Source organism: Pituophis catenifer, unplaced genomic scaffold, assembly GCF_029215685.1.
Source record: "Pituophis catenifer annectens isolate HBS135680 unplaced genomic scaffold, rPitCat1.0.hap2 SCAF_8, whole genome shotgun sequence".
Taxonomy (NCBI): domain Eukaryota; kingdom Metazoa; phylum Chordata; class Lepidosauria; order Squamata; family Colubridae; genus Pituophis; species Pituophis catenifer.
The window spans coordinates 4,301,135-4,322,992 of record NW_027256888.1 but is presented as its reverse complement, the minus strand read 5'-3'; the positions used below and the strand labels follow the sequence as shown (position 1 = coordinate 4,322,992).

At 41.4% G+C, this 21,858-nt stretch overlaps 1 protein-coding gene across 1 annotated transcript; it reads left to right on the top strand.

The window, feature by feature from the left end:
* The first annotated feature begins 9,792 nt into the window (after positions 1–9,792).
* Positions 9,793–20,803, top strand: CHRNA9 (cholinergic receptor nicotinic alpha 9 subunit). The gene is made up of 7 exons (XM_070948931.1): positions 9,793–10,054; positions 12,176–12,986; positions 15,025–15,074; positions 16,408–16,553; positions 18,316–18,470; positions 19,239–19,771; positions 20,244–20,803. Exons 1-7 carry the CDS (start codon positions 9,793–9,795, stop codon positions 20,801–20,803), a joined length of 2,517 nt encoding a protein of 838 aa, XP_070805032.1.
* The last annotated feature ends 1,055 nt before the right edge of the window (positions 20,804–21,858 follow it).

Here is a 21,858-nt window from a genome sequence, read left to right as displayed (position 1 = left end):
AAATAAGGTCAATTAAATGTCTTTTTCCTCTAATGTATTGTAGAGATTGCTGTCTACTACCAACTTTGAACATTCTGTTACTGATATCAGTCTTTTCTAACTTTTTATATGTCAAGAGATCAGATTTCCTGGTAGGAAAAAAAGAGATCCTACCAATTAAGTTTAACCTGGTTTAATTTATACTTTATAGCATCCTGCCAGAATGAGATATTGTCCTGATGGTTCTATTTTCAATAAAAGCTGCCAGTGTGAAAATAAGATACAAGTAGTTCTCCTGTTACGACCACAATTGAGCCCAACACTTAGGCTGATAAGTAAAAGGTTTGTTAAGCGAGTTTGTCCCATTTTTTGACCTTCCTTGGCAGAGTTGCTAAGTGAATCATTGCATTGGTTAAGTTAGTCACACAGTTAAGTGAATCTGGCTTTCCCATTGCTTGCCAGAAGTTCACAAAAGGGGATCACATGACCCCGGGACACTTCAACTGTCATAAATATGAACCATTTGCCAAGCATCTGAATTTTGATCATGTGACCATGGGGATGCTGAGAAAAATGGTCAAAAGTCACTTTTACCAGCGTCGTCATAACTTTGAACGATCACTAAATGAACTGTTGTAAATCAAGGACTACCTGTTTAAGTTATATCCTCTGGGTTAAGACAGAGATTCTGAATAGCTCTGGTGTTCCTAAGTAAGATGTGGATGAAGATCCAGTGACTGTTACTCCCATTTTTAATCACAAATCAACAGAATTAATACTGAGAGGTCCTTGATGCTCTCTGACTGTGGTGGTTTTCTTAAAGAGGTTTCTTTACCAAACCAGGCAACACCATCGTCCCAAAGGTGTTATTTTCAAGAGGCAACTGGACTTTCTGGTTTTTCTTCGAAGGCATTTTGCTTCTCATCCAAGAAGCTTCTTCCGCTCTGACTGGATGGTGGGGAATGGAAGGATTTATACTTCTTGCAGACAGCTGGTCATTTGCATCCTTTTTAGAGAATTGTTGAAGCCGTTTGGAGGTTTGTCTATGTCCTCGGGGTCAGCTGAATAGTGCAAATGGGCTTGCAGCCTTCTTGGAACTGCTGAAAGAACTGAATTATAGACTGGGGATAGATGATGTCATATCCCTCCCCCTCTGTCAAGATGGGGAGGGATAGATGACCATTCATTCAAACCTGTGCTCCTTTCTGTCCAAAATGTGGCCTTTGTCTTTTAAATGCAGATGGACCACTGATTCTTGTCCTGATGGGTTTGTTCTCCTATATTCCTTCCAAGGATTCTAAACCCTTCCATTCCCCACCATCCAGTCAGAGCTGAAGAAGCTGCTTGGATGTTTTTTCTTTTCTTCAAAGAAAGAGAAAAAAATCCAGTTGCCTCTTGAAAAAAGCACCTTTGGGAGAATCTCCATAGCCATTTAGCTCAGCGGTCACCAACTGGTGGTCCGTGAGAAAATTTTGGTGGTCCGCAGAAAAATTATTTGCATTTTTTTTTATATTGCACTAAATCAGGGGTCCTCAAACTGTGACCCCTGGGCCGGATACATGCCATGAACGTTTGTGTTGCTGAAGAAAATCTCCCCCTTTGGAGTCTTTTTGTGCGGGTCGAAGGGGAGCAGAAATTCCGACTTGGGGTCTGCTTCGGCCTCCTGGTGTGGGCCTTTGGGCGAAGGTTGGAGGGAAGAGCCACTGGTGACAAAGAGCTGGAGGGCCTTGTTCCAGTGGGACTGCATCATGGCCTGGAACTGGCTGACCATCTCAGCCCACTGAGCCTCCAGGCGCCGGTACCTGGCTTTGCACTCCCGCAGGTCTTCCCTCTGCTTGAAAAGCCTATGCTCCTAGTCCTCAGTGAGATGCTTCTGCTGAGCCTCCTTCTTGGTCAGATCCAATTTGAACTGAGCTGTTTTGCCAACTCTTTCTCCTGGTGGCTGCTTAGCTCCAACAACTGCTTCCTTTTGGGGGCCTAAGGAGCCCGGGCGGGCCAGCGAGGCACCCCTCGATGCGAGTGACATCGAGTTGGCCATGCCCACCCAGTCACATGACCCCCCCTAGCCACGCCCACTCAGCCAGTCATTAGGCAGATCATATTAGTGGTCTGCGGGATTTAAAATTATGAATTTAGTAGTCCCTGAGGTCTGAAAGGTTGGTGACCCCTGATTTAGGTAACATCATCGGTGAAATATTGTCTTCTGTCAGAATTAACAATTATTAAGTGTGTACTGAATTGCACGCAAAGCTCTGCTTCTTGGTGAAATATGATATACAAGGAGGGAAGCTAAGCGTACTTACCATTTTGCAATGAAAGCTGCGGGGTCCTTGGAGCTCTCTGAGCTTCGTGGTTTTCTTGCAGATATTTCACGTCCCAACTAGGTTCAACTCTGAGCTACAAATATTCTCTTCTATTTGATAATGAAACATCTTCCAGAAAACAACCAAGCTCAGAGAGCATCAAATATGGTAGTCCTCTGGGTTTCTTCTTCAAAACCAGAGGACTATCACACTTATGGGCCTTTGATAATTTGGTAGGAGGACCTTAATGAGCATTTCTTATCATGAAAGGAAATGTTCCCAGGGAAGGAGCTTTGAGCTTTGATAGTTTTTCACTTATCTGAATTAGCTTCATGCATGACAAAGGTAGAAAGCAGGAAACTATTGGAGTTGTTAAGACCCTGAGAACTCTTGTCAAAAATTTATTTTGAACTATGTTTTTGTGGTTTCAGTTCAACAACTGGCAATTACCTTGACAAGCTGATCTGTTTTTAATTTTTAAGAGCTCGTTAATTGGCTGTCATTCTCAAGGGACACGGGTTGTGTAGGCCGAATGGAAACTACTTCCCACTTTAAAACTTTCTGTCAAGACTGTGCTTAAATTAGGAACCATTTGATGTAGGTGCTAACAAAAACCTATGTCATTTCCTATAAAAAGTAGAAGTTTAAGCCATCTAAAATAGCATATGCATTTTAATTGGTCAAACAGCAGGCAGGTTGGACAGTGTTTTTTCCACTAAACTATTGATCATTTCTAAATAAATACTAAAATAGTGTATTCTCTGTTTTAACACACATATGTTCCTAAACTACAGGTTTACTGAAACTAGTTAACTTCTTGTAGTAAAAAGGTGTATGCAGCATCTAATTTTCATTTGTTAAGAAAGGGTTCTTTAAGGATTGTAACAAATGTAGGGGAAAGAGCCACCGGTCTGCAGAAATCTGTACAATTTATTTAGAACATAGAAGAACATGTCTTCTTACATGCTCATGATTGCAATCAAAGCTATAATGAAGAAGAGAGGAACATGGCCGATGCAATTTTTTTTAAAAAAGGAGTCCGTGAAGTAATTAATCATGCCCTGTGTTTTTATGTTTGGAAACCTGACAGCTGTCATTTACTTATTGGCAGGTTGGGATGCAACTTATGCAAGGAAACAAAAATAAAAACACACGAGAATGAGCCAGAAAGGCTCTTGACTCATTGAACAGCAAATATCAAAAGTACCAGGCCAGTCTCTAAGGAAGCAAGTGAGCTACCCTGTATCTCCGCATTATTCCAGTCTTCACTTCTTACTGGAATATATTGCTGAACTATCTAGGACAGTACCCAAAGTTAAAATATCATCTCTTTAGTTTTGGTGGTATGAATATTAAGGCTGTGCAGTACTAGGGATACAAAAGGAGAAAAGGTACATCAGAATGCACACGGGCACACTAGTTATGTCATCCCCAGAAAACACAGCTACTATAAGGACATTTCAGCACATTCAGAGGGATTTTTCCCTTTGCTCTAATTGTATAGTATGCATCTAGACAACTACTGTTTGTTTGCTACAGCAAGGTCAATTCAATTCAATTCAATTCAATGGTGAAATAAAACATGATTTAACATGATTAAAAGTGAACCCAGTCGCCTAATGTATGGATGCTCTGCTCTTAGCAATCACAACTAGGAGAAAAAGATGGTAGAAACATCAGGCTAACATTAGCTGGAGTTGCAACATTGCCCATTCTTAATCAGATTTGAAAATGGGAACAGCTTTCACGTGCTGGCAATTATTCACTGCGTTTCTAAGAAAATCAAACAACGCTGTACAATAAAGGAGAATATTTATAGCTCAGGGTTGAAATGTGATGTCCTTGATGTTCTCTGAGCTTGGTTGTTTTGTTTTGGTTGTTTTCTTGCAGATATTTCATTACACAAACTACGTAACATTATCATATCCCCCACCATTCAGTGAGCACTGAAGAAGCTCCTTGGATGAGAACCAAAATGTTTTCAAGGGGAAAAAACCCAAGAAAGTCTAGCTGCCGTTTGGAAAAGCACCTTTTAGGAAACCATCCGTGCTAGTAAGCCAAAAGGGAATAAAAAGACCAAAACACTTCTCCATCAGCAATCAAGATCCAGCTGAGCATATTAATTCCAAGGTTAACATCTGGGAACATCAAAGTAACTGGCAAACAAACTAACAGTAAACAGTCCAACCAAAGAATTTCCAAGACCATTCCCATCCACACTGACAGGGCAAGCCACTAGGGAAAAAAATGGACAGCAAGCCTCACTCCTCACTAGCGCTGATGATGTTACCTAGTTTGGGTAATAAAATGTCAGCAAGAAAACAGCCAAGCACAGAGAGCACAAAGGATCTCTCGGTGCTATACAAGATACATAAATTAAAGGAAAACTTTCATACTCTAGTGTGTTGTTTCATAGATGTGTACTAAAAAACATGGAAAAACCAGCACGATAAGGGATTTATAAAGCAAGCCATATGGATAACAATTAAACGCTTGGATTGTTTATCTTGCAAAGACAAAACTAAGGGGAAATATGATGGTACAAAAGCAAGCTGAACTGTTTTCTGTTGAAATTGTTTAAAAGAAAACAGATGCAGCCTGAATGTTCAAAAAATGCTCTTCCAATAATGCTGTAAAAGGACAGGATAGCCTTCAACAACAGTGGTGGTCTTGTCGCTGTGTTTAAGGCATCAGCTAGAAACTGGGAGACTGCATGTTCTAGTTCTGTCTTAGGTTCAAAACCAGCGGGGTGTCCTTGGGCCAGTCATTCTCTCTTAGCCCTGGGAAACAGGCAACGGCAAATCTCTTCTGAAATCTTGCAAAAAAAAAAAAAATCCACCAAACTATGGCTATTTGTGCATGCAGTTGTCAGAAGCCAATATTAATTCAAAGGGACAAAATAAAAAAAATAAAAAAATAAAAAATCCAACAGCAGCAAGATGTTTCAGGAACATTTATCTGCTGATTTATATAAATGATACTACTAAGACAAGAGACTCCAAAGCAAGCAGGTCTGATTTTATAATTGAACTATAAGCTTATTTTCAAATTTCAAAAGTAACAGAAATTATTTTCTATTCATTTCCCAATCCATTTCAGATAATGAATGCTTTGAACAAAAATAATTTAGAAGTCTTAAGGTATGATTGGTTTTTATTAAGTTCTGAATATAATCATTTCATTCCACAATGAATAAGCATTGGCTTGGTTCCTAAAACAAAGTTTCAATAAGCTTGGTTTTACAAATTTTCTACACAGGAATGTGATGTAATTAATCTTTATTTTTTAAAAATGACTCTCTTGAGCCTCAATAACAACAGATGTAAACATTCTGTTCAGGGTAGATTTTATGTTTATTATAATCCAACATGAAGACTTCTGCAGGAATACCACAAAGTAATTTTAAACTGCATCTTACTTCACAGAATTTAAATGATTTATCATTTGAAAAGTTACTTTTAAAAAAAATACAAAATACAAAAAAAATCCAGTCGATGCCACAGCTAATAGCTTTTCTATTCTAGAAATAACAAACACAAGAGGAAGCTACATTAATATTTTTGCTGTTTTGTTTCTGTTAGTATTAACTATGTTTTTAAGCCAAAGTTTACTCACTGACATATGAAGAAAAATGCACAACTGGTTTACCATCATCTACCTATAGCAAAATCCCACGCATGTTTACGTAGAAGTAGGTAGGTTCTGCTGTGTTTGATGCTTATTATTAGTTCATATGTATTTAACAAAAAAAATCACCCAAGTGAATCCTGAATTGGGATTGCAGATAAAGCACATTTAGGAAATGAAAATATTAAGTTTCATGAAGAGAGCCCCTTGCTAATGCAATGCTAATTTATAATGATGATTGATATTTGTAATCACATGCCTTTACACCTAGTTACACTGTTATAAGGCAATCTTATCAACAGAAATCAGCCTAATCTATCAATGGAATTAGCCTCATGACCCATTTGTAAATTGCAAACAGCTTAATCCTTCTCTCCTGCCTGTGCCCTTGCCTCAATCATCCCCAAGCAAATGCAAATTGTTTTTATACAATGCACCACAAAAATGAAGGGAATGTAGCTACCTTATGCCTCCAGAACTGGGAAAAGAGTTGACTTGTGAGCATTTTATTAAAGGGTACAGTAAATTGAATTGCCATCATTTAAGTAAGACTGAACTTTATTCTATTGTACAATAAGCAGAAATTAATAGGCTATAGCATTTAATGGCAATGTTAACAGTTTAATAATTAGCAGAAGTTAATCTAAGTCTATTTGGCCCAAACATTAGTTTCTTAATTCTCTTCCTAATTACAGCCTATCACATGGCCTAGTCAAAAGGTTCCTACTCAATTTCATCTTGTGCTCCCAGAGATTTATGTTAAAATGACATCTTTCTAATTACCTTAAAACTTTAGCCTTTAATATTAGGTCTACATTCTCCTATCATTTAATAACTAGAGTTCCAGAGAATATGGCAACTTGATCTTGATTCTGTGATATTTTTATAGATCTGGTATTGTTTTCCTATTTTATTATTTTAGTCTAGTCAAACAGAAATATTTACATTTCATTTTAGAATCCAAAACATTTTCTTCTGTGGTAGGCTAAGTATTCACTTTATGAGAATTAGTTATTTTTTCCTATAACCAGGATGGAATTTCATTATTAACATTAAGTACATGAAGTTTGATATTTGACTGAGCTTTCTTTTCACAAACTAAGAACACTATTATTTTTGAATTAACCCAATATAAAAAAAGTTATCTTGCCTGTGTTGGACACAAACGCTTGCACTTTCAGGCATCATAGGTAAATCTAAATACAGGTAGTCCACAACTTATGACCACAATTGAGTCCAAAATTTCTGTTGCTAAGCAAAACGACTGTTAAGTGAATTTTGCCCCGTTGCAGGACCTTTCATGCCTCAGTTGTTAAAGGAATCACTGCAGTTAAAGTTAGTGAAACAGTGATAACTTTGAATGGTCAGTAAATGAACTGTTGTAAATCAAGGACAACTGTACATCTTAGTTCTCTCTTTAATAGCCCAGCTGATCGTGTTTAACAATGGATGTAAAATATACCTTTTTGCCAATATACTGTTTTTTGGAAATAAAATCTGAGTGGTTTTACTTTACAATTAAAAAAAAAAACATGTTAAAAGACAAATAATTTAAAGTCTGGCAGGTAGAAATAAAACAATAGGGATTTTTTTTAAAAAAAAGTAGGTAAATGTTTAATGAAACATGGTGCTGCAATCTAGTGCAAAAGAAGCTGATTGGTGAACTTGATGGCACACAGACTAAAGGAAACTGGGTAACCACAAAGATGTTTTTCTTTTTATACCGGAAACACCTGCCACTCCAAAGAAAATTAAAAAAAAAAAAAGTACTTCACTCAAACTGTCTTGAAGAGAAACCAAACACTTTTCTTCTTATCAATATATTTTAAATTTAATTGAACCAGGCAATTTATTTCAAGCAATTCTTCCAAATTGAAACAATGCATGGTCAGGAAAAGTAGCAGCAGCAGGACAGTGCTTTCTAGAGGAAAACAGGCAGTTTCATATTTTTTATGAAGCTGATTGCTACTTGTGTTTACTCAGAAGTTACTCTGTCACTGAATCCTAAAAATGTGTGTAGTTCTTAATTTCCAGGAAAGTGGATTTTTTAATTTAGTTTAACAAACCCATCCAATTATGTTTGGCAGAAGGGATTTTGCCTTCTTTCCAGATCTAAAAGAGAATGAATGACCCAAAATAACGCAACTGATTTCTGTGCCAAAGACAACACTAGAACTAAGATTTGTCCATTCTTAGTCTTAAGCCTTAACTAAAGTGAATCATAAACTATGCTTAACTGATCACATTGGGCTAGCTTCAAATAACATCCAGTCCAATTATTCCTTAGAAATTCAGGCACCCAGAGTTGCATGGAATCTAATGGAATTTATTTCCCTGAATTTGGGAGAAAAACAATACTTATTACCTTTGGCAAAAGTGGTAGGTTTTTTTGTCCTTATCCAACAATACAAATATACTTGAATATACTTGAAATATAAGTACTTCAGCCAAAGCAAAAAAGTGTTTATTAAAAGGGGAGGGTACAGAAACCAATGATACATTCAGTATATGTGATACATCAGAAAGCAATAATCAAACAGAAATCATTGATTACACATAGAATTGAAACACAGTAAACACTGATTAAGTGTTAACAAGTGGCAAATTTATGGGTTACATTACTCTTCCCCAGCTGGATTTGTATCTTAAAAGTTGCCAGTGTATTTTCTTTTGTATCTTTCTTAAAACTTACCAGTGTATATTTTTTCTTTTGTATCTTTCTTAACACTTGCATGTGTATTCAAGGACTTCCAGAATACACTCTTTATTGTTCAGCTGCTGAAAAGATTAGTTCTCACATACTAAATACAAATGGCCTGAGCTCAGAACAAAAAAAAAAAATGTTTTCTTGAACTTAGATTATGGTGCTAAAATGCTAATAACATCTTTATTAAAAAGCTAATATTGAAGCCTAAATCCAAAGATGCCTTTTCCAACTGGACTTTGAATTCAATAAAATCCAGTTGCTATTTTTTTTTTTAGGGGAGATGGGGGGAATCAACTTTAGGACAACCATGACCTGGATGATCAAGAATCCCTATATAAAATGAAGCCCCAAAAAGCTTCAGATAATATAATTAAACATTGGTCCAGTTCATCCCAAAGGTGCTTTTTCAAGACTTTCTGGTTTTTCTTTGAAGATGTTCCTCTTCTCATCCGAGAAGGTTCTTCAGCTCTGTAGACATACCTAAATGACCATGGAGATTCTCAGTCATCCAGGTCATGGTTGTCTCAAAGGTGCTTTTTCAGGAGGCAACTGGACTTTCTGGTTTTTCTTTGAAGACATTTTGCTCCTCATCCAAGAAGCTTCTTCAAGCTCTGAAGAATGAACTACAAATGAATTCTCCAATTTCTCACCCAAGCAAAATTTGGAGGAGAAAATACCTTTAGAGGCCTATAACCAAGTTAACTTGGGCTCCATTTTTTTCCCCACAAGGGCCTTTGGTGATACTTTTAAAAAAACATTAAAAAATGTTTTAAATAACATTTGTCTGCTTGCTTTTAACCATTTAGTCAGCTGGGACTCTTTAAGCAAGAGCTCTCCGTGCAATCCTACCAAGCAGAGCTTATTTCAACAGTTGTGCTATCAGCATTCCTAATCTTTAATTAGATGGCCGGAGGTCAGCCTCTTATCTAAAGAAGCCGCAAATTAGCCTTGAACTGTTTTGAATTTCGCGCCTCTAAGCCGACCCAAACCACGTGGCATGTCCATTTAAAAGAGGAGCCAATCACAACGCGCAAAGGATTCGCCCGGTCGCTCATTGGCTGCTCCCAGGGGAGCCCTCCCTCCCTCTTTGCCTATAAAAAGGCCGCACTCGCGCCTCGCAAATCACCTCAGTCGGAGTCGAGATTGCTGCTCGGTTCGGAGTCGCCCGGTCTGAAAATGAACCGCTTCAGCCCCTTCGTTTCCAGGCCCGAAGACCTCAATTGCTGCTTCTGGGACATATTGCTGCTCCTCGCCGGGGAGCCGGCCTTCGGATTCCTGCGGGAAGCGCTCTCCGCTCCTCCCGGCACGCCGGACGAGGCTTCGTCCGTCGACTCGCTTGACCGAGCCTTTACTTCCTTCGCGGAGACGTCGGAAGGCGGCTTAGAAGAAGCTGAGGATTTACCTCACGCTGAGGAAACGAGAGGTCTCCCCGACGCCGGTAAGTTGCGGGAAAAACGGTTCGGTTCTCTTTTGGGCATGCGCAGAAAGCGGCGCGTGCCGAGGGGAAGGGACCATTTTCCCTCGGTTTTTTTTTTTTAAAGTTACGAGCATGCGTGCTGAGAGCGAACGATGAGTGTTTTTTTTTTAAAGCGGACGCATGCGCGAAGCGGTTTGCCTGTTTTTTTCTCCCTCCCCTCTTCTGCGCTTGCGCACCGAGGGCTGGAGGAATACGCACGTGGCTTTTCTGCTGTCCGCGCTTTCTCACGCCGCCAGAAGATCGCGGGGATCCTTTTGGTTGTCTGAATGTGCTGTTTGTGATCTGGTGGTGGTGTGTGTGTATATATGTGAAGATAACGCAATTTGTCGCAATTAAAACCCTCTTTTTAAATTATTTTTCCATATATATGGAATATATATATATAGGTATATATAAATTAAAATCTTGGGTGTTTGCCCACCTCATTGTAAATAAGTTGGTTAAAATATTTAAAATCCTGGTTAAAATCCCAGCTTAAATTGTGCTCTGTAAGGATTTTTAGAAGATTTTAAGCTGGGATTTTAACCAGGATTTTAAATATTTTAACCAACTTATTTACAATGAGGTGGGCAAACACCCAAGATTTTAATTTTTTGCATATGCCCACCCGCGAAAACTTAAGACAAATATATATATATATATATATATATATATATATATATATATATATATATATATATATATATATAATTTCTCGCTCCTCTTTTGTACCCTATGACTATCATTAAGTGTTGTACCTTATGATTTTTGACTAATGTATCTTTTATGTACGCTGAGAGTTTATGCCCCAAATACAAATTCCTTGTGTGTCCAATCACACACTTGGCCAATAAAGAATTCTATTTATTTGTTCGGCTGCCGACCCAGGAGATCATTCGCAATTCGGTGGGAAAAAGTCCCATTGGGAAGTGCAATTCTTCCTCCTGCCTAAGATTCCCCCCTCCCTCCAGCAATGCCTCTATGGGCTTTCAGATCTCCCTCTGGAGTTGGGCGACCAAAAGGGAGATAAATTATACTTATTAAATTTATACGCTGCCCCCTCTCGCTTACAAGGCGGCATATAAATTAACTTAAAGCAATTTAAAAGCTATTAGTGGGTCTTGGCTGCTTTGAGAGGAACATGACCCAACGATTGCTTGTTGAGGAGCATTGTTCCTACCGCATGGACTTTCCCTGCTGTTTTTCCCCCCCTTTTTCCCCATCGCAGTAAGCTTTAAAGCAGGGGTCTCCAACCTTGCAAACTTTAAGCCTGGCAGACTTCAACTCCCAACTGCCAGGCTTAAAGTTGCCAAGGTTGGAGACCCCTGCTTTAAAGCTTACTGTGCTGCATTGTATGGAAATGTTATTTGGAAATGGCCCGTTAATGGCCCATTAGCTTCAACCACAACAACACACAATTACACAATAGATACAAACTTAAAGTGAACAGCTCCAAGCTTGATTGCAGAAAATGCGACTTCAGCAACAGAGTGGTGAATGCCTAGAATGCACTACCTGCCTTTGTGGTTTCATCCCCAAAATTTTAACCTAAGACTGTCTACTGCTGACCCCACCCCATTCCTAAGAGGTCTGTAAGGGGCGTGCATAAACCCACCAGCTTGTACTCACAATCATGTTTATACTTTTATATGTAATCTTATATATGCTTGACAAAATAAAAAAAAATGGTTTTGCAACTGAGGTGCAATGGAGGGGAGAGTTGAGTTCTAATTTTAGGGGATGCAGGAAATATTTCTTTTAATAGCTTGACTCCGCCTTCCATCCTTCCAAGGTGGGTAAAATGAGGACCCAGATTGTTGGGGGCAAGAGGCTGATTGTAAACAGCTTAGAGAGGGCTGTAAAGCATGGGCTATTGTATTACTTTATTTAGACAAAAAAAAATTCCTAGGCTAGCAATAGGTAAGGAGCGATTGTGGGCATGGCTGCCAAAGTGCCTTACTCCCATTTAAAACTATTATAAAGTGTTTGTGGACCAGCTTGTTAGAGCCAACATTGCAAATCCCTCTGTTTCTAGGCTTTTTTTTAAAAAATGTTGCTACTTGTGAATAGTTGCTGATTCTTTCTTTTTTTGCTTCTTTCCAGGGGAATGGGGTACTGGAGACCAAGCCCCCGATGGCTTTGCACCCCATCCTGTAGGCCAGTGGTCTATACAGGCCTTGCGCCTCCTCGAGCGGTCAGGGCACCCCACGATTTGGAAAGCGTACAACTGGGGCTTGATGCTTTTCATTGCCTATCGAGCAACCGTCCGGTTCCCCTCGGCTTGGCCCATCCCAGGACACCAGTTCAGAGGCTTCCTGCTGTCTCTGGATTCGGAGGGTGTCGCCGCAGCCCAAATACTGACCTACCTGTCTGGCCTTTCCTACCTATCCCAGACTTTCAATTTCCAGGATCCGCTTCAGGACTTGTTCACCTCCCACATGATCGTCTGCATGCAGTGGCAGCGAGAACCTCCGATCCCGCTGAGCATGGATACCCTGGAGTCGTTGCTGGGAGCCCTCGAAAGAGTCTGCGTCTGTTTCTACGAATGCCTTATGTTTCGAGCGGTGTTTTTACTGTCTTTCCACGCAGCCCTGCGGCCTAAAGAAATAGTGGCTAAGACCTGTACAACTTTCCATCCGGAACTGCTTTGCTTGGACGATATCGAAATGGAGGAAGACCGCGTCGGCCTTAATATAGCGGCTCCTGAGATGGGCGCAGGGCGCATCACGTACTGGTTAAGATCCACCGAGCAACCGTCGCTTTGTCCCGTTCTGGCACTCAAAAATTATTTGGCGGTGAGACCTCGCGGCGAAGGGCCTCTCTTCTTATATAGCGACTGGCATCTACTGTGCAAACGGCGATTCTTGGAAGTGTTCCACGGTGCTCTAAGAAGACTCGATCTCCCCGCGCAACGGTACCGCATACATTCTTTTTGGCTGGGCTCTCTCACGACTGCAGTGCGCTGTCGCTTCCCAGAGAGGGTGATTCTCCATTTGGCCCGATGGCCATGCAGGCCACTTCCTGGAAGACCCAGGAGTTAATGGCCAACTTCAAAAAGCCTTTTTTAAAAAAGCCAAAATTATACTGATGCTTTGGCTTTCCTACAAAGTCAGTCTTACTACGGACTGTGCTTAATTCTTTGATTAATAATTGCAACATTCCAAGGTGGGGGGGGGGATGGTATCTTGGAATCAATTGTTTCATAAATGGATGTTTTCTAGGGAGACTGTTTTTTTTTGCAACAGTCATAACTCTCTATTTCATATTGAAACAATAGAGCCGGACTTTGGGTCTGAAATTTTGGACGCTGTGCTGAAATTCACCCCTTTGCTGTGGCTGCCGCATAACTTTTTAAAAATTTCCTAGGGAAAAGCCATGTAACCATGAAGACTAGCTAAGGAATGGGGGGTGGGGGGTGGGTGGGATGTATGCATTTACTGAGCTCAGGTGCAGTATTTTCATAATGCTCTTACATTGCCCAAGAAAGCACTACTGTATTCCTCTCGGCAGAAGGAATAATGTCCTTTTGGTTCCTTAACTTGAGAAGGGAAACGACTAGCTTATTGTATTTTATATGATGTATTAACTATAGATAGAACCCAAACGTATTTAGGATATTGTCCTTGCAGAATCTGCATTTTAATGTTGCCTAATGAATGTGTGAACTATTTTCTTCTTTGCTACAAATGGATTTTGTAACGCTGAATAAAGTATATAAAACTTCAATGGCATCGAGAATTTATTTTCTAAAGCTTTTCACTCTTGTCGCTATCTCGGTTTATTGCTCAATATATAAAATTAAACTTTTCTCATCATCTCCCTTTGGATTCTCTGTGGTTCATTCATCTCCATGCCTTGAAACTGAAATGGAAGACGGACATGGATAGCACAGGAAAACTATATTCTTACACATAGATTCAGTTTGGCAGCTACTAAGATTTATGGAGATACTCAAGTGGTGCTTTTTTCCAAGAGGCAACTGGACTTCCTGTTTTTTTTCTTTGATGTTTCTCTTCCCCAAGAAGCTTCTTCAGCTTGCAGACAGCTGGAGATTAAGGTCACCTGGAGATTTATGTGTTACCAGGGTCACCTGAGTGGTGTAAATGGGTGTGGAACCATCTTGGAACTGTTGAAAGGACTGTGTTGTAGATTAGAGATATCCAATATACAACATCATCTATCTCCAATCTACAGGTCAGTCCTTTCAACAGTTCCAAGAAGGTTCCACACCCATTTGCATCACTCAGGTGACCTTGACACATAAAAACTCCAGGTGACCTTAATGACCTGGTAAAAATACAAATGTCCAGCTGTCTGCAAGCTGTGAAGAAGCTTCTTGGAGGAGAAGTGAAACATCTTCAAAGAAAAAACAAAGTCCAGTTGCCTCTTGAAAAGCACCTTTGGGACAACCATGACTTGGATGTCTGAGAATCTCCATAGACAGTAATGCAGGCTACGTCTGCTGCCTGCCTGCAGTTTGATTCTCACCCGCTCAAGGTGTTGACTCAGCCTTCCATCCTTCTGAGGTGGGTAAAATGAGGACCCAGATTGCTGGGGGCAAGAGGCCGACTCTAAACCGCTTAGAGAAAGGTGTAAAGCACTGTGAAGAGGTATATAGCAACTTTGTGGACTGCTTCCACGGGAGAGTGCACGCATGTAATTCTAGGAACCTAGAAGAAATGTGAGCGCTCAGCTTGAACTCCATGTCGTCGGCTGGTTTCATCCCGGTACCCCTTCTCTTTGTTCCTTTGGTAGCTAATTCTCAAGTTACCTGGCACGAGGGAGCAAGGTCGCAAGACCAAAAAAAGCAATTCTACGGGGAAGACCGACCAATCTGGTTTACAAACAACCTGGGAAACGGGCTGCGGTTGCCTGTCCAAGGGTTTGCAAGGCGGAATAATGAATCTTTTTCATGGGTAAAGCGTTTGTAATTTGTCTGTCTCTGCAATGAGGGTGATTAGCATTTTCTCGCTCGTGGTTTTCTCGGCAGGAAGGCTTCAAGGTAAGTAGGAAATGTCAGGGAGAAAAGTTATAGCAACAAATTGATTCCCTGCAGTGCTATCATTTCTTTTATAGCAGGGAGTGAAATTCAAAATTTTTCCCTACTGGCTTGGTGGGCATGGCTAGGTGGGCATGGCAGGGGAAGGATATTGCAAAATCCCCATTCCCTCCCCACTCCTGGGGGAAGGATATTGCAAAATCCCCATTCCCTCCCCACTCCTGGGGGAAGGATATTGCAAAATCCCCATTATCCTCCCCACTCCTGGGGGAAGGATATTGCAAAATCCCCATTCCCTCCCCACTCCTGGAGGAAAGATATTGCAAAATCCCCATTCCCTCCCCACTCCTGGGGGAAGGATATTGCAAAATCCCCATTCCCTCCCCACTCCTGGGGGAAGGATATTGCAAAATCCCCATTCCCTCCCCACTCCTGGGGGAAGGATATTGCAAAATCCCCATTATCCTCCCCACTCCTGGGGGAAGGATATTGCAAAATCCCCATTCCCTCCCCACTCCTGGAGGAAAGATATTGCAAAATCCCCATTCCCTCCCCACTCCTGGGGGAAGGATATTGCAAAATCCCCATTACCCTCCCCACTCCTGGGGGAAGGATATTGCAAAATACTCCTTCCCTCCCCACTCCTGGGGGAAAGGATATTGCAAAATCTCCATTCCCTCTCCACTCCTGGGGGAAGGATATTGCAAAATCCCCATTCCCACCCCACTCTGGGGCCAGCCAGAGGTGGTATTTGCCGGTTCTCCGAACTACTCAAAATTTCCGCTACCAGTTCTCCCGAACCTGTCAGAACCTGCTGGATTTCACCCCTGCTTTTATAGCTCAGTGGGAATCGCAGCTTCCAGAAGGAACAGGTAGTCACCAATTGGGATCGTACAGTTACGACCCCAATTGGAGCCCAACATTTTATGTTGCTAAGTGAAACACTTCTTAAGTGAGTTCTGCTCCAATTTCACGAGCTTTCTTGCCGTTAAGAAAAATTGGTGCAGTTGTTAAGTTAAATGCATTTCATTGCCACCCATTGTTAAGTGAATTGGAGCAGCTGTTAAACTTCCCCCATTGACTTTCTTTGTAAGAAGGTCACAAAAGCAGATCACATGACCCCATGCTGCAACGGTCATAAATACGAGCCAATTGCTGAACGTCTGAATTTGGATCCCGTGAGCACGGAGATGCGGGAAGTACGGTCGTAAATTGAGGATTACCTGAATCTTTCCCTCTTGTTGCCGGTCGATTCCCCCCGAACGCAACAACTGTTTGCACATGTCTTTTTTTCAAACGTCTATTCTGAACAATTTTAAATTTGGTTCCCCCCCAGACATTGACGCAGCCCAAGGAAAATATGCTCAGATGCTGTTTAATGAGCTGTTTGAAGGCTACTCCAATGCTCTCCGGCCTGTTGAAGATACAGATATGGTGCTGAATGTTACCCTTCAGATCACGCTTTCCCAAATTAAAGATATGGTAAGCATCGAAATAATGTAGGCAGAATAATAAACGTTGGACAGTTTATATACAGAATAACAGAGTTGGAAGGGACTTTGGAGGTCTTTTAGTCCAACCCTCTGCTCAGGCAGAAAACCTATATACCAGTGATGGCTAACCTTTTTGCCATCATGTGCCAAAAGCGGGGGTAGTAGGGGGTTCGTGCACGTGCCCACACCCATATGTGACCCCCGCTTTTGGCATGCGATGGTGGGCCGAGTAGGCCCATTTTTCGCCCTCCCCAGGCTCCTAGGAAGGCTCTGAAGAGCAAAAAACGGGCCTTCCGGTCCCACGGAAAGTCGGCAAATGGGCCATTTTTGGCCACCGGAGGGCCTCTGGGAGGTTGGGGAAGGCTGTTTTCACCCTCCCCAGGCTCCTAGAGGCCTTCCCCACCCCCTCAGAGGCCCTCCGAAGGCCGGAAACAGCGTGCTTCCCGACTTCCGGTGGACCCAGAAGGCCCGAAAATCAGCTGGCTGGCACGCGCATGCATGCTGGAGCTGAACTCGCGTGCCCACTGATATGGCTCCATGTGCCACCTGTGGCACGCGTGCCATAGTTTTGCCATCACGGCTATATACCATTTCAGACCAATGGTTGTCCAATCTCTTAAAACCTTCCACTCACAACTTCTGGAGGCAAGTTGTTCCACTGATTAATTGTTTTCACTGTCAGGAAATTTCTCCTTAGTTGCTTCTCTCCTTGATGAGTTTCCATCCGTTGCTTCTTGTCCTGCCTTCAGGTGCTTTGGAGAATAGCTTGACTCCTTCTTCTTTGTGGCAGCCCCTGAGATGCTGGAACACTGCTATCATGTCTCCCCTAGTCCTTCTTTTCATTAAACTAGACATTCCCAGTTCCTGCAACCGTTCTTCATATTTATTTTATTTATTTATTTTTCAAGTACGTATTAAATAATATATATAGTTATAAACATGAATTGAATATATAAAATGAATACTATAAAGGGAACATTAAGACAGGGACGGAAGGCACGCTGGTGCGCTTATACACGCCCCTTACAGACCTCTTAGGAATGGGGTGAGGTCAACAGTAGACAGTCTAAGGTTAAAGTTTTGGGGGTTTGGGGATGAGACCACAGAGTCCGGTAGTGCATTCCAGGCATTGACCACTCTATAAGAGAGAATTTGAAGGGATAGAAATCATCAGGAAATCTGGAATGATGGATTGACCATAGATAATACTTAAAATAGATGAACCAGCAGTCTAAACTGGTATCAGACATTGTTTGGTCTGCAATACATTTGATGTCTAATAAATTATACCTATTAATAAGCCAAGGGAGACATGGATTGTTTTTATTTAGAGATGCGGTAGCTGAGTGGCTAAGATGCTGAGCTTGTCGATCGAAAGGTCGGCAGTTCAGCGGTTCGAATCCCTACTGCCGCGTAACGGGGTGAGCTCCCGTGACTTGTCCCAGCTTCTGCCAACCTAGCAGTTTGAAAGCAGGTAAAAAATGCAAGTAGAAAAATAGGGACCACCTTTGGTGGGAAGGGAACAGCGTTCCGTGTGCCTTTGGTGTTGAGTCATGCCGGCCACATGACCACGGAGAAGTCTTTGGACAGCGCTGGCTCTTTGGCTTTGAAACGGAGAGGAGCACTGCCCCCTAGAGTTGGGAACGACTAGCACATATGTGCGAGGAGAACCTTTATCTTTATCTTAAGTACTGGCAGGTCAGAAAGACACCTTCCAATGTTCCCAAGTTAAGGCTGTCATTATCTTCTAGGATGAGAGAAACCAAATTTTGACAGTCTACCTCTGGATCCGCCAGACATGGCACGATGCCTATCTGAAGTGGGACAAAGACAGATACGATGGATTAGACTCCATCCGGATCCCCAGCAATCTGGTATGGAGACCAGACATTGTACTCTACAACAAGTAAGTCTTGTCTGGATTATTTGCTCAGCAGTTTGCAGAAATGAAAGGAGCGATTCCCCACCTCGTGTGAGAGTTATCTTTTCAAAGCTTACCCCCCCCCACAAGAACTCGGTAATTAATTTTGGTGCAAGAAGCTCAGAGACCCTCCTGAGAAGCGAAAAGAATTTGCAAAAAGCCAGTCCCTGCAAACGATCGAAGACAGTTGAAGTATTTTTGACTGGATTCTCCCTTGCTCATTCAATTTGAATTAATATGAATGGAACGGTGGCCAATAAAAATAAAATAAAATCAATCCAAAAATCATCATTATCATCATCATCTTCTTTTAACGATCCCATAATCCCTTGCGGGGTGGAGTCTGGGCAACTGAATGTAACTAGGAGAATGTTTTAATGGCCGGATGCCGTACCTGTTGCCAATGCGGAGTTTTGTTCAGCAGATATACTGTATTCTCATTGTGCCCAGAGAAAGAAATATCTGCCTCTACCTAGGATCGAACTCACAGCCTCCTGATTGTGAGGCGAGAGCTCCACCTCTAGGCTACCGCACCACTCCTCAATCCAGAAACACATGAGTTAACAATAATTTCGACCAAAATGTGGTCCCCAATAATAAAAAGTAAGTGAATGAAATGCTTAATACAACGTTGAATTGTCCCGCGGCGAGTTGTGCTAGACCCCTTGAGAGGCAACCCTCATAGCCAAGATAATTCCACTCTTGATAACATCAGCATTTGTTGCTGTGTGTCCTTCTGCCTTTTTGTTTTAGGGCTGATGATGACTTTTCTGAACCGGTGAACACCAATATTGTCTTGAGATACGACGGGAAGATCACTTGGGACTCGCCAGCCATCACGAAAAGCTCCTGCGTGGTGGACGTATCCTACTTTCCCTTCGATAGCCAGCAGTGCAATCTGACCTTCGGCTCTTGGACTTACAACGGGAATCAAGTGGACATCTTCACCATGTTAGACTCAGGTGACCTCTCGGACCTCATAGAAGACGTGGAGTGGGAGATCCACGGCATGCCAGCGGTTAAGAACGTGATTACTTATGGTTGTTGCTCTGAGCCTTATCCAGATGTTACCTTCACTCTCATCTTGAAAAGGAAGTCCTCTTTCTATATTTTTAACCTGCTGCTTCCTTGTCTCCTGATATCATTCCTGGCTCCACTGGGATTCTACCTTCCTGCGGACTCTGGAGAGAAAGTATCCCTCGGAGTTACGGTGCTGCTTTCTCTAACTGTCTTCCAGCTCATGGTTGCGGAAAGCATGCCACCTTCGGACAACGTACCTTTGATAGGTAGGTATTTGCATCTATTTATATACTATGTTTCCCCGAAAATAAGACCCTGTCTCGGGGGTGAAATGCTCCCAATTGGGACCAGATCGGGCGATACGGTAACGATCGTGGCTGGTGGTTTGGAGAACCGGTAGTGATGGCGGAGTGATGCTCCACCCACCTGCCCGGGTATCATTACTTCCTGGTTTTAACCAGGAAGTAATGTGTTTTTTAACCACTGTGCATGCGACCTTCTGGCAAGCAAACAGACTCAACGGGGAAAACCAGATTTGCTTAACAACCGTGTTCCTAATTGAACAACGGCGGCAATTCGCTTAACAAAGATGGCGAGAAAAGTCGTAAGACGGGGCAAACCTCGCTTAACGAATATCTCACGTAGTGACAGAAATTTGGGGCTCAATTGTGGTCCTATGTGGGGGACGACCCATATTTCACTTGTTCTTTTTTTGTGGCTCTAATTTTTATATCCTAGGGAAATATTACATTGCCACCATGACAATGATCACTGCATCGACGGCGTTGACCATCATTATAATGAATATTCATTATTGTGGCTCGGGAGCCAAGCCCGTCCCACAGTGGGCAAGAGTGATCATTCTGGATTATATGTCCAAGATATTTTTTGTGTACGATGTGGGTGAAAACTGCACCAGCTTGCAGTGTGAGGGAGAGCAGGACTCGGCGTCACAACCAGCATGCACAAGTCCAACAGAGCAAGATGGATGTGAAGAGAGAAGGAAGGCCCTTCCTAAGGGGGGCATCAGGGACCAGGACCCCCTCAAGAAGCCAATGGATGGAGAGAACGAGGCAAATGGACTCGGGATACGGGACGCGGTTGCCTGCTGCTCATGTTACTGGGCGTTGGTCAAAAATATTGAATATATCGCCAATTGCGTGAGGCGCCACAAAGCCAACCACGCCAAAGGCATGGAATGGAAAAAAGTCGCAAAAGTGATGGACCGTTTTTTCATGTGGATCTTTTTCGTGATGGTCTTCTTCATGAGTGTTTTGGTTATCGGGAAAGCTTTTTAAGGGAAAAGAAAGACAGCAACAGGGCTGCAATTTTGATACGTGTTTCCGGAGATCATGGTTTTTAATTTTTCTTTTTTAAAAAAATAATTCGCCTTACCAATTTGAATTACTAAAATGATTCATTTGAAAAAAAATGTTACCGTGTTTCCCTGAAAATAAGACCCTGTCTTATATTTTTTTTGAACCCTGAAGTAAGAGCTTGGCCTTATTGCCATGGGAGAAACAGGGTATCTATCTCTATCTATTTATCTCTATATCTATCTATCTATCTATCTATCTATCTATCTATCTATCTATCTATCTATCTATCTGTCTTACTATTTATCTATCATCTATCTATCCGTCTTACTATTTATCTATATCTAATCTATCTCTCTCTATTTATCTCTATCTGTATCTATCTGTTTATCTATCTATCTATCTATCTATCTATCTATCTATCTATCTATCCGTCTTACTATCTATCTATCTATCTATCTATCTATCTATCTATCTATCTATCTATCTATCTGTCTTACTATTTATCTATCATCTATCTATCCGTCTTACTATTTATCTATATCTAATCTATCTCTCTCTATTTATCTCTATCTGTATCTATCTGTTTATCTATCTATCTATTTATCCGTCTATCTATCTATCTATCTATCTATCTATCTATCTATCTATCTATCATCTATCTATCCGTCTTACTATTTATCTATATCTAATCTATCTCTATCTATTTATCTCTATCTGTATCTATCTGTCTGTCTATCTATCTATCATCTATCTATCCGTCTTTCTATCTATCTATCTATCTATCTATCTATCTATCTATCTATCTATCCATCTTACTATTTATCTATCATCTGTATCGACCGTGTTTCCCCAAAAATAAGAGCCTGTCTTATATTTTTTTGAATCCTGAAATAAGCACTTGGCCTTATTGCCATGCACTCAAAAGCCTGATTGGGCTTATTATCAGGAGAGGTCTTATTTTGGGGGGAAACAGGGTATAAGTATTTAGTAAACAGATACCGATCTCGTATTATCATATGTGGTAGACATGTCCA

Excerpts from the sequence above, each read along its gene's own strand:
- CHRNA9 (XM_070948931.1), top strand. The coding sequence starts at position 9,793 with ATGAACCGCTTCAGCCCCTTCGTTTCCAGGCCCGAAGACCTCAATTGC. Across the intron at positions 18,471-19,238 it reads GACATTGTACTCTACAACAA|GGCTGATGATGACTTTTCTG; the intron begins GTAAGTCTTGTC and ends TTTTTGTTTTAG. Across the intron at positions 19,772-20,243 it reads GGACAACGTACCTTTGATAG|GGAAATATTACATTGCCACC; the intron begins GTAGGTATTTGC and ends TTTATATCCTAG.